At 44.3% G+C, this 17,726-nt stretch overlaps 1 protein-coding gene across 6 annotated transcripts in view; it reads left to right on the plus strand.

The window, feature by feature from the left end:
- LRRC7 (leucine rich repeat containing 7) overlaps positions 1–17,726 on the plus strand; it is a 118,629-nt gene that overhangs the window by 85,388 nt on the left and 15,515 nt on the right. For 4 of the 6 annotated variants that reach the window (XM_027694317.1, XM_027694321.1, XM_027694319.1 and 1 more), the window contains exons 13-19: positions 3,268–3,337; positions 4,951–5,050; positions 5,732–5,856; positions 7,947–8,147; positions 13,531–13,642; positions 13,870–14,050; positions 15,710–17,387. In XM_027694317.1, coding sequence (XP_027550118.1) covers positions 3,268–3,337; positions 4,951–5,050; positions 5,732–5,856; positions 7,947–8,147; positions 13,531–13,642; positions 13,870–14,050; positions 15,710–17,387 — 2,467 coding nt within the window. Of the gene's footprint in view, positions 1–1,443; positions 1,532–3,267; positions 3,338–4,950; positions 5,051–5,731; positions 5,857–7,946; positions 8,148–11,574; positions 11,698–13,530; positions 13,643–13,869; positions 14,051–15,709; positions 17,388–17,726 lie in introns of those variants that run through there. The other 2 variants (XM_027694322.1, XR_003536036.1) reach the window with 2 other exon arrangements.

Below are 17,726 nucleotides of genomic sequence, written 5' to 3' on the forward strand. Positions count from 1 at the left end.
TTGCTGGTCAGCGCTTTGTGACTTTCTCTCCTGACACCAGAGGGATTCCATGTCCATCCTGGCAGTGTCCAGTTGCTCGTGCATCCTGGCATGTTATTTCCTTGCCAAGGGAACAGACTGTCCCTGTGACTGTCAGTTCGTATGATGGATCCATCACCATGAAGGTGGAGTTTTACAGAGGGAACAGCATCTTCCACTGGTGATCTGCCCACTGCAGTTTCATTCCAGGGAGTGATACTTCAGGGCCATCTCCTTGTCCTTTGCCATATGCCAAATTTCACCTTTGGTGCCTACAATGATGACTGTAAATGGGGCACTTGTGTATCCATTAACCTCTGACATCGTCTTTATCCCAGTGACTCTGGTGGGAATTGGGCTACTCACGTGTTTATTGAGATGCCCTTTTGCCACCAAAAATGTTCATTCAGGCCATGTTCCTCGTGGCAGGGAGGTATAGTCTGCCTTGAGGGATGTAGATACAGGGAGTTGGTGGCTTTGCACTTCCCTTGCCAGAGTGCATGGAAGATCTGCAGTCTGCTCCTGGAATGGCCATGCACACATGGAGCCATGGATAGAGGAGCTTTCCCTCCCTTGTGTTCCCTGGAGCTTGTCTGGGTGTGATAGTCAGGAACATTTTAGATCTGGTCTAAAATCCTGATTGGATGTCTTTGAGGGAGAAGGCAAACCTGACTCAGACCTCTTTGCCCCCCCAGCTAACAGGAGCCTCACATTTCTGTGAGGTGACACATTTTGCACACAGGAGGGTCAGTGTTTGGTTCTGTGGTTTCAGCTACTACAAACTTTCACTCTGTTCTGTGTCTTCTCCTCAGCACTGTAAGATTGACCTTGCTCATCTTAACTGACCAGAAGCTGTTTTAGTTTCAGGACTTCCTTCAAATATCCATGTTAGAATTCCCCTTTCACCAGAGAAATAGGCTCCAGCTTTCCTTTCCCATGCCAGTGATATCTGAACTTCTCATCTCCATAGCTGGGAGTCCTCTCTCCTTTTATCTTTACAGGTCCAAACCTTTCCAACCTCCCGCAGGCTCTGGAAAGTGCAGGATTCGGTTGGCTCTGATAGGCCATGATGGGTTGGACCCTGATTGCTGAGGTGGAGTCTCAGGAGGGCTGGAGTACAGCCGGCCGGTTCAGATGGCTTCACACTCTGTGGTCAGTCGGGACAGGTTTGACTCCAGACTCCTTGGGATCCATCCTTGCCTTTGCCAGGCACACTCTAGTCCAGGAGAACCGAGAAGTTTGATGAAGTGGTTGTGCAGGTGCTGCTGGTGTGAAAGCTCCAGCAGTGCTGAGCCCCTGGGAGGCTCAGGGTACACGTGGGATTCATGGAAAGAAAAGAACTTGTGACTTACCAGTAACCGGTGTTCTCACCATGTGTAGTCCACATACACACCTGTCTTCCATCTGCTTCTCCTCTCTCCTCAGAGTCCTTCCAGGTCTGAGCCCTGTGATTGAGAGGTAGAATTGTTAGAATGTACATTTGGGCTACACTTCTCAAAGACATCGGTTACTGGTAAGTAACCTTTCTTTCAGTTCTAGATTGTTCTTGAAAGAGCCGAAAGAACCCTCCCCTTTCTGTGTGTGCACTGCTTCTGTCCTGGGCTCAGAACTCACCCACACAAGTTAGAAAAGCTCCTCAGATTAAACAATCCATTTTTTTTTGATAAGACAGCAATGAAAACTAAGTTTCAGGTAGGTCAGGCTCTCCTTACTTTCTCCTGTAGCGTTAATTCCAGGTTTAAATGTGTGCACACATGGAAAGCTGCTCTAATCTCTAGAGGCATTTAACTGGAGTTTTAACTGCGTGTGCAAACATTCATTTTTATATTTCACTTTTAGAGAAAACTGATTTCTAGTCTAATACATCCTTATTAAAACAATTCCAATGCCTTACGGACACGCCGCTGTCCAAAAAAGCCCCAGTGTTAATGGGAATGAGCTTGTGGCAAAAAAAGACATCCAAATTCCATAAGGGAGACAATTCCAAAGCTTTGCTGCATGGAGACACAATAGTACAAATGCTTGTGAGTGGCTCATCTGCCAGAAATACAGATTTTTTTGTGTGTAGGAGACTGTAGGAATGTTGCTGGTACAGGGACAGAGGGTTTTCCCACTGATGCAGCACCTGGAAATGGCTTACCTGGTTTTACTGAGCTTGGAGCCAGCACGTCTTTGAGAGCCTTTGTTTCCCCAGAGTGGAGTTGTCTGACTCTCAGAAAAGGGCTTCTCCTCTTTTCTTTTTGCCAAATCACATTTAGGTTTAGTCTTTGTTGAAGGTCCTTTGGTTGATACATCCCTTCCCACTGTCCTCCAGCTCCTTAAACTCTGGACAAAAGCTGAGAGAACATCAGTCCATGGCTGGGACAGGCCATGTGTTGGTACAGAGCAGGTTTAGGTGGGATATTGGGAAGGAATCCTTCCCTGTGAGGGTGGTGGGGCCCTAGCACAGGTTGCTCAGAGAAGCTGTGGCTGCCTCATCCCTGGAAGTGTCCAAGGCCAGGTTGGACAGGGCTTGGAGCAACCTGGGATAATGGAAGGTGTCCCTGTCCATGGCGGGGGGTGGAACTGGCTCATTTTTAAGGTCCCTCCCAACCAAAACCAGTCTGGGACTACATGATGACTGAGGAGTAAAAATTCATGTTCAGGATGAGTTAGTGGGACAAACATGAATGAATTCTCTGCAAACATTGTGTCATCATTTCCCATTCCCATATGCAGATCACTTTTAGGAAATATGTTTAAATGTCTAATTAAAATGCTAATTTTTTGCTGCTTCGTTTAATTTTGTCATTTAGGTTCACTATGAATATTTATATTATTTTAATCCTTTGTCTGACGTTTCAACAAAAATGAATTTTCCATGATCTCAGAGTGATTCAGTTACAAAACTCCAGTGTCCAATAAAAGGAGTTCTGGGAGCTACACTGAGGTCTTTCCTATAAATCTTCCTGGGATGAAGATTTTTCTGTTTTCTATGTAATAAATGTAATTTTGGCTACGTTTTGCCAAGGCAAAATATCAGTAACTCCTCAGTACCTTAGGGTGCGGTGTCAGCATTTTAGATTCCAAATATCTCTCTTAACATGGAATGCCCTTAATAAAATATTGTATTTTAGTAAAAAATGAGAAAAAAAGCTATGAAATTACAGCCATTTCAGTATGATCAAGACAAACATCTTGCAGACAAATCTTTAAACGAACTGTTGTGGAAATGAAAGATTCACGTTGTTCCAATATTGTCATTTACAGACTGAAGAATTTACCCTTCACTTTTACTAAACTCAAAGAACTTGCAGCTTTGTGGCTTTCTGACAACCAGGTAATGCCTTTCAGTATTTATATTTTCCTTATTTAAGGGGTCATTGGAAGGGCTGTAAATGAAACCTGCCATTTAATCCATAGTTGTATCAAAATTTCTCCCAGCCCAGCTTTATACTTTGATATCAAGGTGTAGATCCTGCTGGCTGTCCTCTGTCCTTTAGTAACTTGGAAGAAGCACCTTTGCAGGATGTATTTCACCTGGATAAGCTTCTCTATCCTTACAAAAGTAGTAAATAAAGGGTAAAAAGTAGCAAGATAATAGTTATTAAAAATAAATTTAGTATATAAGACTTTGCTACCAACCTTGTTAGTGATTTGTCCCATCATTTGCTCCATCTACACTTCTATTTTTGTCTTCCTTTTCCCTTTTCCTGTCCATTCTTCCCTTTCTGCATATTTTAAATTTCGTTGTACTCAGGGGCAGTCTAAACATGTCAAAGATGCACAAGAACTCTGAGTCTTGGTTTGGAGAAAACCTATTTATGTTCCTCTTAAATCTGAGTGTGCCTTTCTTTGTCTGAGGGCTTTGTTTTTAGCTAGAGATTCTTTGGGGTTCTATTTTAAAGCAAATTATGTAACACAAACTCTGAGGAATGCAACAGTTCAACCAGCAGCTGAGCACTAAAATAAATCTTAAATGTACATTTACTTTTATAACTGAGCCAAAAATGGGAAAGCTGAAGGGAGGGGTAATAGAAAATGATGATTAAATTTTAATGTGTTAAATTGGGATTCTTTGGTTTTTTCACTCTAATTTCCATTAAAAAAAATTAACATTGCATGGCTGCGGAGCCCAGGCACAAAACAGCCACTTCCTTTTAAATATATGAGGTTTTCCAGCATTTGGCTTTTCTTTGGTGTAGGATGGATTAGTTTCCATTCTGTGGACTATGACAGTCACTCCTGGTGTTACATTAGAATAAATCAATAATAAAATCTCATCAATTGAAGTGAAGCACAACATCTGAACACTCAGAGTGACTCCATATAAGTTCTCCAGTATCTTGCAGCAGGTTTACTCTCAGAACAGGCAACTACTGTGAATTTACTCCTCCATCATTAATTAACTCCTCGTTAGCTCTAGCTTAAACTAGATCACAGCCCTAGTGAGGGTGTTTTACATAAAATGTTAAAAAAAGAAAAAAATACAAAATCATCTGAGGAGATTTAAATAATATTTTAAATTTAAAATTAACAGTACTCTGATTAATAGCTATTTAACATTCCATTTAAATCTTCTTGGAAATTCTTGATTTTTCTTTTCAATATTTTTCCCAACTGGGAATTTTTCTCTGACTCCTGTAACTGGAGACATTGAGTTCTGCTGTGGATTAACCGTGCAGTGACAGGTCTGTGCTCTGACTTTTTTCCTTCCTCAGCCCAGAGCACCCGCAGCATTCCTGATGTTTTGCCCATCCTGGTGGGAATTGCAGGAATTGCAGAAGAGAGGAATGGGAGGGGAGGTATTGCCACCAGCTTAGCACTTGTTTTAGTCCACAGAGAGTTTCTTTTCACACAGAATTGTAGATACTCTTGTATTCCCTATTTATCAGAAACTGAATCCCATCTCAGCTCACACTCTGAGGTAACTGCTCTGGTTTTCCTCTCCAGTCCAAGGCTCTCATCCCGCTGCAGACAGAGGCACATCCTGAAACCAAGCAACGAGTGCTGACCAACTACATGTTCCCCCAGCAGCCCCGCAGTGATGAAGGTAAAACACCAGCAAGGCAGGAATGGGGTTTGTTTAGAGGCTGGAGGAAATCCAGAGGGAGGAGGAAATCCAGAGAGAGGAGGAAATCCAGAGAGAGGGTTCCGACATGGCTCTGTGTGTGACTTGGCTCTGTGTGTGTCTCCTCAAGCCAAGCCTATGGGACACACAGACATCCCTATTTTGGCACACACAGAGGAATCCTGTCATTCTCAGGCCATCAGATTTATATTTTCTAAAGCACTTTTGTTTCCAGAGTGGCTTTGTAAAAGCAGTTTGGATCTGAATCTGAGTGTGCACGGGAAGGAATTGTAGGCTCTGCCTGTTGACCAGAGACTGGCCCCGTCTGGCAGCTGGGGGTGTCCACCCACAGGGAGGGGAGTTCAGGGGTCCCAGCCTGGCTAAATTCAGGGTTTGGCTCCTTACAAAGCAACATTAAATTAGAGTTTTCATACTCTCCCTGTGCTCCAGGTGTGCCCCAAACCCTGTTGCTTCCCATCACTCTCACCACAGTTTTTATAACAACTCTGCCGTGGTTTCTCAGTTCCCACTGTCATTGCCACCCTCAAGTTTTCAAACAATAACCCAAGACTGTGTGATCAACGAAGAAAAGCCTTTTTAGACCCTTTCCATCCTTGGGGTGCACCAACTGCTGGTTCCTGTCTCTTTGCCCTTTCTCTGCAGATTTCCAGTCGGACAGTGACAGTTTTAACCCCACACTGTGGGAGGAGCAGAGGCAGCAGCGCATGACTGTGGCCTTTGAGTTTGAAGACAAAAAGGAAGAGGAGGAAAACCCAGGGAAAGTTAAAGTATGTTCTATTTGGTTTATTCTGGTATTAACATATTATGGACAGGGTCCAGTATGCAGGTCTTGAATTTAACTATTTTTGAGTTCTAAATACCCAGAAACCTATTCCTGTTCAGGTTCCTGCTGTGACAGGTGTACTGTCACAAAACCAGAATTAACACAGAGTGTTGGGAGACTTTGAATGATTGTCCTAGTTCTTTAGAAGGTGAGGAGGCAGCAGAGCATGAGGAAGAGTTTGACACTAAAATATATCCAAGGCCAGGTTGGACAGGGCTTGGAGCAACCTGGGCTAGTGGAAGGTGTCCCTGCCCATGGCAGTGGGTGGGATGAGATGGGATTTGTATCGATGCCCACACAGGAGCTAAAAGTTCATTGCTGGAACCTTCTAAGAGCTTCAAGTGAGTCCCTCCAGCCACGGGTTGCAATAGGTTATGGGGAGGTTTCAACATGTACATTTTTAGCAGTTCCACCAGACCTTTAGGGGAGAAATTTGCAGGTTAATTTAAATTCTCAACAGGCAGTAACCACCAACACTGCAGCATTTATAGCAGCATAGATTATACACAGATTTCACTTTTTATCTTTCAGAGTTAAAACTGAACTCTCAGCCAAACATATGTTAAGATAGATTTGGTAATTGGAATTGTTCAATAACTTTTTCATTGAGAATTTTGAACTTTGAGAATTCTCTCTTTGGGGTCAGGCTGCTTTTGATGTATCATTAAACCCACAGGAATAGTACTGACAGGGAATACAGATTTCCTCTCTGATGAAAGCTCTGGATCAGTGAGGAAAATATCTGCATTCCAGTGCTCTCACCCTCCACAGCAGCCAGGAGTTCTGCTGTTTAATATTAAAACTCACAGTCATGGCAAACTCTGATGAAATCCGTGTCTAGGATTTATCTCTCTCATCCAACTCTTCCAGTTAATTTTCCCTGACTAGTTTTTATTGAGGATTTGCTGGGACTTGGCTTTTGGCCATATCTGTCTCAGACCTTCCCCTTAAACCATGGTCTGACTTCTAGGAGAAACCAATTGCCTAATTAGGCCAACTCTAAATACGATTTCTTTCAACCATAAATCACCCAGGGCTTTATTGCTACTTTCCAGCCTCAATGTATCTTTTCTGTTGGAATTCTTTATTAACATATGACATTCCAGTCATACATTTGGACATTTTCTGTTCAAGTCATGTCAGAACCTACTCCCTGTAATGTTTATTCCCTTGTGGTTCAGAACTCTATGCCAGTATTTCATATAGTTTTATTTTCCAAACCAATCATTCTTTTGCCTCTGAAATATTCCTATTGACAGACCACTGTCATTTGAATCCAAAATTACATTTTTCCCACTGTAACAGTGAGCTGTTGAAACATGCTCCTTTTCTTACCTCACTTCCACAAAGGTGATTTGTGGTAAATGAGTCCAAATACTTTACCACATCATAAATGTGTTTCACAGTTATCCTGACACACACAGATCCTTCTGGCAAACTTAGAAATTTTAGAGATTTTTTTTTTAGAAAATCTGTGGGTCTATCAGTCAGTTAAAGCACCATTCAGGCCTTGTGGGGGACCTGTCTGTGGTGGTTTGAGTCTGTTCTCCTGTGTGAGAGAAGAGTAGGATGCACTCGAGTGCCAGTAGGAACATTATCCATCTCCAGGAGCAAATGGGTCCCAGGGGATCAGCTACTGCTCTCAGCTGCCATCCATAATTCAGATTAATTGAGTACATAGAAAGTAGCTAAATTAATTCTGCATTTACACCATCATTGTTTGGGGAAGTGGGATGGAATATGTCAGCACTCTCAAGCAAAGTGCAGGATTAACATACAAGAGTCTCCCAGGGTAAAAGATTGTAGGGAGCCATTCCCATCCATTATTTTATGCCACCGGAATTCCGTTATAGGTTGACATAGAGTAACTGAGCACATTTCAGTCCCAAACTCCATGCAAATATCTCTGTGTAACACCTCAAATTATCCCAAATGTGAGGGATGTGCCCTGAGCCCCAGTACTGTAACAGTGGGTTAGTTTGCATGCTGTTTGCATTTTGTATTTGTGCTTTAATTCTTTTTGTGAATGTTCAGGTTGAAATAAATCTAAAACGTTACCCCACTCCCTATCCGGAGGATTTAAAGAATATGGTCAAATCAGTCCAAAACCTGGTGGGCAAACCCAGCCATGGAGTGCGGCCCGAGAACTCTGCACCCGCTGCCAACAGTGACCAAGGGGTGAAAGACAAGTATGAGCACAAATGGCCCATGACACCCAAGGAGATTTCAGTGGAGGTAATGTAAAGGCTCCTTGTTCCTCTCCAGAGTCCCAGGTTTGAACACAACTTCTCCAAATGATAATTCTGCATCTGCTGTGACCTCACACCTGAGAGTTTCTTCTTTCACCTATAAAGTTCATTCAGTTGTATATTGAGTTGCTGTTTTTCCCAATACCGCTGAATTTTTGGGTTGAAATCTACCTAGATCTGAATTTTGCTGTTGATTTAGACAATTTTAATGATATGAGACTTGCACAGGAGCAGGAGGAAGGACCAAGCTTCTTTCCATTTCAGCCTTCAGTACGTGCATTCCAGCCTCCGATGCATTAATGACCAACCAGTTGGTTGTGTCTGACCCTACTGTGCCATGAGGTCCTTCTCCCTCAGTTTCTGTTATTAGGAGAAACCCAATTAACCTTGTCCAAAGTTCATGAAGGCAGCAGAAGAACTTCTCCCACTGCAGGGAGCTTTGGATCAGGTATGCCTGAGTAGTGACTTCCAGTGAGTTGCAGAATCCAGCTCTTAAAGTGTTTGCCTGCAGTGGATCAGCAGAAACAGGGGCTAAGTTCTATTCCAAGACAAATATAGTCATTTAGGAAGCAAAATTCCTAAATCCTACTGTTCCAAATAGCAGGAGCTTGATCTCATCTGCCCATGGACACCCTGACTGTGTGCAGGCACCATTCAGAAATAAGAGAATTCTCTTCCCCTGATGGTTTATAACCTTGGATAGGTCTACAGGAAAACCAGCATTCCTGAAAATCTTTACAAAGCCTTAATGTTGAAAAGAAAAAATGAGGAAAAAGATTCTCACATTCTTTTTTACTCCTTTGTTATCTAAACATTATGAGAAACTCATTGTCCTTGAAATATCCTTGTCTCTGGCTTCTTGTGTGTGCAGGAATTGTTCTTCCTAAATTTTCCATGTCTTTAACACAAATGGGCTATTCTTACATACTCAGCTGTAGCTGCTCTGTCAGTGCTGTGTTTTATTTGCAGTTAAACATTTTCATTTCTTACCAAAGTAACCAACAAAAGTTTTCCCTTTGAGATGCTTCAGAAGACTTCCTTCAAATCTAGGCACAGTTTCAATTAACATTAAAATATTTCAGTTAAATATTTCATTTAAACTAAGATATTTAAGTTAAATCATCCATGTTTTCATCTAAATCTGAAATCATAAATTCCACCATTATTCTTTTTTGTTTATTAAGTTCTTACTGTGTAAATCTGGGCTTTAAACAACTTGGGCCAGGAGTCTTTACATGTTCTGCTTTTGTTGCTGAATACATAGGATTTGTTTTGTATTATCTAGGTTTTGAACTTGAATATTCCTGACAACTTTCAGTGGGTTTTAATTATCCCTAAGCATTATCCATCAGGAATTTGATCCATAGGGCCCAACAGAGGCTTTAGGTATTTGGCCCCATGGCTGTGGTTGGTGACGCAGCCTCCAGAAGTCAATCCTGGTTTGTTAACATTTGTTCAATTAAACGTGAAGTTTTTTAATGAAAATCCCAGTGAGCTGAGTCCCACAGGGTCCTGTGAGCAGGCAGAGCCCAGGGATCCTACGTTAGGGAGGTGTAAGGAAGGAGTAAGTGGCAGTGACAGCATAAAATATGAGTTACTCTGGTTTTGTGTGGAGGTACAGGAGCTGTCAGTGGCACAAGTCTCACAAAAAGCATTCTGCAAAACCAGCTGAATTGCTGCAGACAGACCCCGTGGTAATTCCTGAAGTGCAATTAAATAATGGGAGTGCAATTTCCTCCTTAATTGTCTCCCACAAGCAACTGCTGCGAGTGCACCACTGTTCCCATGGATCACTGTAGAGGGTTTTTCATCTTCTGTTATTACAATAGTGAGGAGGGGGGACGTTTTCACATTTTAATTTCCCTTGTACATAGTCAAGACTAGTAACACAACTATTTCATCAGGTAAGGAAAAGAAAAGCAGTGTTCTTGTCCCTCCTCCCAACACTGACACTGGGAAGGCGTTTTGGCTCCAAGCAGGGAGTTGTAAATACATTTTTCTCTCTTTGGCTTCCTGCAGGAAGATAAAGACGGGGGAAACTGTAGGAAAAGTGTGAATAATTTTGTGAACAATACTGGCCTGATTTCAGTTGTAGCACATTAAATAAAACATAATTAAGCTCCGTTTGCTTTTCAGATAATTAGGAGACACGATCTCGAGCCTCAAGTTAAAAGACAGTTTGAAATTGCAGGTGTGTTCTCATAGAGCTAAAGACTGAAGGCAGTTTCTAATACCAAGGTAATTTAATTTCAGGTGCAATGCTCACTTCTCATCCTCAGAGACCAGATAAGGTGGTTTCTGTTCTGATCTCTTTTGGGTTTTCTTGCAATTAATTTACACATGTCTCTTCACAAACTGTTTCTAAATAATTAAAGGGAGCATCTGAAATGAGTAAGAAACTGCATTTCAAATCCCCTGCACTGTCCTCCGCCTTCACTTACAATAAGCAAACAATGTCTTGATTAGTCAGCAATTGTAAGAAACCTCTTCATTTTTCTAGGTCATTTTGAAACATGTGAGTTTTGGGCAAGTAGGAGGCTGGGATAATTTTGTGTCATCTTTCCATGAGAAACAGTGAGGAATCCCACAAATAAGCAATTTGGGTCTTTACAGTTCATATCAAGAATATTCTAAGAATATGCAATTTCTCAGGTGTCCCAGAGAAGCTGTGGCTGCCCCATCCCTGGAAGTGTTCAAGGCCAGGTTGGATGAGGCTTGGACCAACCTGGGTTAGTGGAAGATCTCCCTGCCTATGGCAGGAGGTAGAACTGGGTGGGCTTTAAGGTCCCTTTCAACCCAAACCATTCTGGGATTCTGTGGAAGGGGAAATTCCATCTCTCCAGATTATAATTTAATGTTCTTGTGTTCTCAGACTGAATTCTTGGTGATATTTCTCTTTCTCAGTTGTTTTAATTGTCTTTCCCATGTGTTTTCTCTTGGGAAACAGCTTACTACAGTTTTCTGTCTTCTCCCTGTATCCTTCTCCAGTTAGTCCTGAGGAATAACACAGTTTGATTTATCTCTTCCCTTTCTTTTTGCAATTGCTCCTATTCACAATACTTTTTTTCCTATTAGTGACCTTTTTGTTCTTGAGCTTGTAAGAACAAGGTCCTCTTAAAGAGAGTGGAATTAAATGGAATATGATTTGAGGTTTTTACAACATCTTTCACATTCATGGCATATTCACAAATGCCAGACTGGTTCTTTCGAAAGTGCATTGATTTTTTGTTGGAATAACTGGATTAGGGGCTAAAAAGAAAATAGTATAAGATAGAGAACTTCCTAAAATCATGCATCTGAAATAAAATCCTGTGTTCATCATGGTGTCAAAAATGGAACTGGTGGTTCTTACAGCAAGGGGGGTTATAACTTACAACTTCTGGAAGGTTCATGGCATGATGTTGGGATTCCAGGTTCAAGATAAAGAAAATAAAGAATTCCCAAAGAATCCCCTGTCTGAGACAGAGAACACTCAGGAATCACCTCTGGAAGCCTCAGACAGGGAGGAGAAAGCCGAGGGTACCCAGAGTTCAGAGGTACAACCAGACCCGTGACAGGCACCGTGGGTGTCACAAGGGGAGAATTTCACACTCTGCAGTGCTGGGCACTCTTATTTCTCAAGAAAATAACTGGTTTTGCACAAGTTTGTCTCACTGCACTGGTAACTGGTTGTGCTCCACTGGAGAAAGGCTGTTGCACTGTTGTTGAGTTGTGTGGATATCACTCTGTCACCTACAGAACACCACAGACATCCTGGGATCTCTGCATGGGGAAGGAAAGTCTTGGCTGTATCACACTGTGTAACTATTTCCCTAAATGTTAGTCCTGAGTGGTTTAATTAAGTTGGGGATGCCTGTTTTTTGCTGCTTTGGGAAGGTCCTGCCTCCAGTAGAACACCTAGTACAGAAGGATTAAAATAACTGTTGTGTAAATATAATTATATTCTTCAAGGATAAATTGCATGGCAAAGGTTTCTACAAATCTCTATTTCCACTGTTACTGCAAAAAGTGTTAATGGAGAGTAAACCTCTGAAAGTTTGGTCCTGATGAGTAAAAGCAAAAAAAAAAAAAAATTAAAAATATTGGAGCATTTTACATTTTAACAATGGCCCAAATCCTTATCTTCTTCCACACCTCCTTCCACACAAACATATGAACTCAGTGAGTGTGTTTGGGTACTCCAGTTTAAATTGTTTAATTATTACGTCTCTCCTTATTAACTTCACTCTCCCAACTCACTGGAGAACCTTTACCAGCAACATGTCAGGGCACAAAGACCCTCATGGTGTCCCATTACTGTAGGTTCCCTCCTAAATATATTTCTCCTGTTTCTGTCCTCATTTATACTATTAATTATGGATTTTACCCTAATATCCCTCCAAAACTTCCTCTGTTTTAGTACATACTCTCCTTCTCCAGCCTCCATCCTCTTTACAGAATGACAGCTCCTCCTCTCACAAGGATCCTGGTGGCATTGGCTGAGCTTTCCATCTCCACCAGTTCTCTTTCCACGACATTTTCCTGAGCTGGGCACCACCCATAAAGTGGATTTCCCAGATTGCCCATCCTTCAGTCTCCCTTTCCTCCAGTCCCTTCCTGAGGGCAGGGTACCAGTGTCATCCCTGTAGTACGTCACACCCCTCCCTGTCTCCCCAGGACACCCACCCTCAGCTCTGAACTTTCTCCCCAAAATTCCTCCTTGTAACTTCATTGCCTTCTAACTGTCCTGGGAGCCTAAATGTCCTAATTTAAAATACCTCTTTCTAAGACTACCTCCCACTTCCCTTCAACATTTTTGCATTTTATATTCTGTATATATCCCTTTGAAGGTCAAGATGTGCTGAACTCTCAGTGAGAAGTTCATTAAATCTGAATAATTTTAATTTAGCCACAAACCCTTTATAGACAAAGCCATTTTAATTAAATATAACTACAGGGACAGCTGAATCTCTGGAGGGACTTGGGCCATGAATAACTGAATGAGGAACTGAACAATTGTTTACTCCCAATTTGTGGGTTTTTTTCTGCTGGCAGCTTGTTTTTGTGACCTTGACTTCATCCAAAATGTTTACATGGCCTTGATGTATCTCACAAGTTCCATCTGTTTTGTCTACATTTCCAGAATGAGCACATCACCATAATTTTTAGGAGTATTTCTGGAGGACTAATTAGAACTTTCAGCTGACAAATCAGCATGATTAGACACTGCCCGTATGGTGGGGTTGGTGTGTTGTGAGGAGAAGGCTGCGAAATGTTTGTGCCTTGCAGTTTGAAGTGGATTCTGTCTCCTGTGTTTACTCTTCATTATTATGTTTGTCAGGATGCCTTGGGACATCCATGTGTTTATTGTTCATTTTTATATTCCTCAGGATGCCTTTGGACATCCTGCCAGTGAGATGAGGATAGGGGAGCTCCGTCCTTCCATGCCTGAGACTCCATTGTACCCCCCCAAACTCGTTCTGCTGGGTAAAGACAAGAAAGGTACTGACTTGGTTTACAACAACCTTTGAGATGAAAACGTGTGTGATATGCAAGATGTTCCTAGAGATGTTCTACCTTTCACTGTGATTTTAAAACAAATCTCATGCATATTTGTGCACGCACACACACACATATATATGTCCATAGTTACAGTTTAAAAATGTGTTTTTCTGGAGTTTAATTCTCAAATGCCACACTCTGAAAGCATTTGCTGTGTTTTGTTTCAGAGTCGACAGATGAGTCTGAAGCAGATAAGATCCATTGTCTGAATAACAGCGTTTCCTCAGGCACTTACTCAGACTATTCCCCTTCCCAGGCTTCCTCAGGGTCCTCCAATGCGCACGTTAAAATGGGCTCCTTGCAGACAACGGCTAAAGAAGCAGTGAATAACTCTCTGTGGGGGAACAGGTGTGACCATCTTTCTTAGCACAGCTTCTGGTGGCATTTTATCTTTTCATATGCACTCAAAGTTACTGTATCTTCCCCAGGGACAGGACCCCAGGGAATGGCCTGAAATTGTGTCAGGGGAGATTTAGGTTGGATATCAGGAAAAGATTTAGGTTGGATATCAGGAAAAGATTCTTCCCCCAGAGGGTGGTTGGGCACTGAACAGGCTCCCCAGGGCAGTGGTCACAGCACCAAGGCTGACAGAGCTCAAGGAGCATTTAGATGATATTCTGGGGCATGTGGTGTGACTCTTGGGGATGGACCTGTGCAGGGCCAGGGGTTGGACCCAATGATCCCTTCCAACTCAGTATATACTGTGATTCTTTATTGATCTGTTAAGGCATTTGGTTTAAAAAGTCCACATTTTTTCCCATTTGTGTGTAGCTAATCACAGCCCAGGCTGTGCAGAGCTGGCCATCCATCCATACTCTATAAACACTAGTAATTCTACAGCTGGTGGGTCAACTCTGGGCTATAACCAGGCGTTAAAGCTCCTGGAGGCTGGCTGCAGTCTTTGTCCCATTATTGCTGTCCCAACCTCCCTCTGCCCTAGATTCCAAGAACAACATGGAAACTTTTCTTGGAAAGCTCTAATGAGGCATTAGCAGCCTGAGAACTCCCTTGTACCACACCAGGAACACCCTGCCCTCTCTGTCCCTGCCATAAATCACTTCATGTGGTTCCATCCACAGGCTCTGTCCTGTTAAAGAGAGGCTCAGCCTGCTCAGGGGAGATGCATAAAATCTTGGTGGTGAGAACACACACAAACTACATCTGGTATCTTTGTTTAAAAATAAAGTAATGTAAGTGTGAAAAACCTTCTGTTGCACTCACAGATTATTTTTACAGCAGGTAAATATGTTCAGCTGGATTTCCGTGAACACGGCATGGAGCCAGCCGGGCCTGTCACTGACTTCTTAGTTTCTCCATGTGTGTACTGACACAATCTGTGCTCCAGGGCGAAAAGCTGCTTACACCTTTGTGCCAAACCAGTGGCACGAGGTTCATGTCTCAAAGCACAATCCCAAAGCCAGAGCATAGATGGGAGAGTGCTAAATTGTTTTAAGCTCATAGAGAGCGTCCAAAGGAGGGCAACAGACATGGGGAAGGTCCTTGAGGGGAAGCTGTGTGAGGAGCGGCTGAGGGCTGGAGAAGAGGAGACTGAGGGGATATTTCATTCCAGTTACAGCTTCCTTGGGAGGGGAAGAGGAGGGGCAGGCACTGATCTATGCTCTGTGGGGACCACGGACAGGACCCCAGGGAATGGCCTGAAATTGTGTCAGGGGAGATTTAGGTTGGATATCAGGAAAAGATTTAGGTTGGATATCAGGAAAAGATTCTTCCCCCAGAGGGTGGTTGGGCACTGAACAGGCTCCCCAGGGCAGTGGTCACAGCACCAAGGCTGACAGAGCTCAAGGAGTGTTTTGATGATCCTCTGGGACACATGGTATGACTCTTGGGGATGGTCCTGTGCAGGAGTAAGGGTTGGACTTGATCCTGATGGGTCCCTTCCAACTCAGCATATTCTGTGACTCTGTGATTCTGCTGTCATTCTGGTGATGGTTTATGTGCTGGGATAGAGGGCATTTTATCTTGTTCCCTTCTCTCTTGTCTTTGCAGGCTGGCACAGTCGTTCCCGCAGCCCCTGGAGACCAAGCCATTGCTGAGCCAGAGGGAGTCGGCTCCAGCTGGGAACCTGCCGGCGCGGCCAGAACGGCGCCCGCTGAGCGACACGTTCGCCGAGGGCTGGACCGACGGTTCCCACTACGACAACACGGGGTTTGTGGCCGAGGAAAGCGCAGTGGAGAACCCCAGTGCCAACCCCCTGCTCACCACCAAATCGAGGAGCTCATCTGCACACGGGCGCAGGCCACTGATCCGACAGGACAGGATAGTTGGCATCCCTCTGGAGCTAGAGCAGCCGACGCTCAGAAACACACACGAATCTGAAGTGCCTCCTCCCAATCCTTGGCAAAATTGGACCAGAACCCCTAGTCCCTTTGAAGACAGGACAGCTTTTCCTTCCAAACTGGAAAGCACCCCCACCACCAGCCCTTTGCCCGAGCGGAAAGATCATGTCAAAGAGTCTCCTGAAATGACAAGTACTTTCCCTCCAGGAATAGCATGGGAATATCACGACTCAAACGCTAACAGAAGCCTCACAAACGTCTTTTCCCATATCCACTGTCGCCCAGATCCTTCCAAAAACGTCATTTCCATCAGCAAGAGCACAGAGCGGCTTTCCCCAATGATGAGGGATTTAAAAACGAACAAGTTTAAGAAGTCTCAGAGTATCGATGAGATAGACATTGGTACATACAAGGTGTACAACATCCCCCTAGAAAACTATGCATCTGGGAACGATACTGTAGGGCCTCACGAGAGGGTGGACAAGCTGCTGGGCCCGGAGCATGGCATGCTGAGCATGTCCCGCAGCCAGTCTGTGCCCATGCTGGATGACGAGCTGCTGACCTATGGCAGCGTCAAGGTGCAGCCGCAGCAGAAATCGTCCGTCACTAAGAAAGTCTACCAGTTTGACCAAAGCTTCAACCCCCAGGGTGCTGTGGAGGTCACGGCCGACAAGAGACTCCTGCCGCCCTTCCAGCTCAACCCCGAATACATCCCCCAGCCACCCAAAAACCTGCCCCAGGAGCTGGTGAGCCCGCGGGGGTACCGCGGGTATGCACCCGTGGAGCCCATGTTCTCCTTCTCGCAGCCCTCGGTGAGCGAGGAGCCTGTGGGGCCCCCCTTCGGCAGCCAGGGCACACGGCCAGGCTTCCTGCGCAGGGCGGATTCCCTGGTCAGCTCCACCGAGATGTCCATGTTCCGCAGGGTCAGTGAGCCCCAGGAGCTGCCCCCGGGCGACAGGTACGGCCGGGCCCCGTTCCGTGGGGCGGCCGAGCGCCAGAGTGGCATGGCCATGCCCGAGGCACAGTTCCTCAAGCGCAACGGGCGCTACGAAGACGAGCTCCCTTCCTACCAGGAGGTGAAAGCCCAGACTGGGAGCTTCCCAGTTAAAAACCTCACGCAAAGGAGGCCCTTGTCCGCACGAAGCTACAGTACAGAGAGCTACGGCACATCCCAAACCCGGCCCGTCTCAGCGAGGCCGACAATGGCAGCGCTGCTGGAAAAGATTCCGTCAGACTATAACTTGGGTAACTATGGCGACAAGCCTTCCGATAACAGTGATATAAAGCCAAGGCCTCCCCCTGGGAAGGGAAATGAGAGCTGTGCTAAAATGCCCGCTGACTGGAGACAACAGCTACTTAGACATATAGAAGCTAGAAGGTTAGACAGGGTATGTTTGGCATTTCTCTGCAATTAATGCCTTTAGTTGTGTGTTTCTATGTCAAACTATTTGCACGTGCAGTGGTGACCACCAGAATTCCCAGTAATGCAATTCCTGCCTTGCTGTCAGAGGAGCTGGCCCTAGGGGTGCTCAGCTGGAGTGAGGGGTCCCGGGTAAACCCAGAGGCTTCACTCTGGTCACTGAGGTGGTGGCTCCTGCAGCACTACCCAAAATGAGGAAAACCCATAAGATTCTGTCCTGCTTGTGGATGTGGATGTGCTGCTGGAGCCCACCATGTCAAGCACGACTGGGAGCTCTGGGCACATCTTGGCAGTAAAAGTGAATAAA

This window comes from Neopelma chrysocephalum, unplaced genomic scaffold (assembly GCF_003984885.1).
Source record: "Neopelma chrysocephalum unplaced genomic scaffold, ASM398488v2 Primary Assembly neopelma1_97, whole genome shotgun sequence".
NCBI lineage: Eukaryota > Metazoa > Chordata > Aves > Passeriformes > Pipridae > Neopelma > Neopelma chrysocephalum.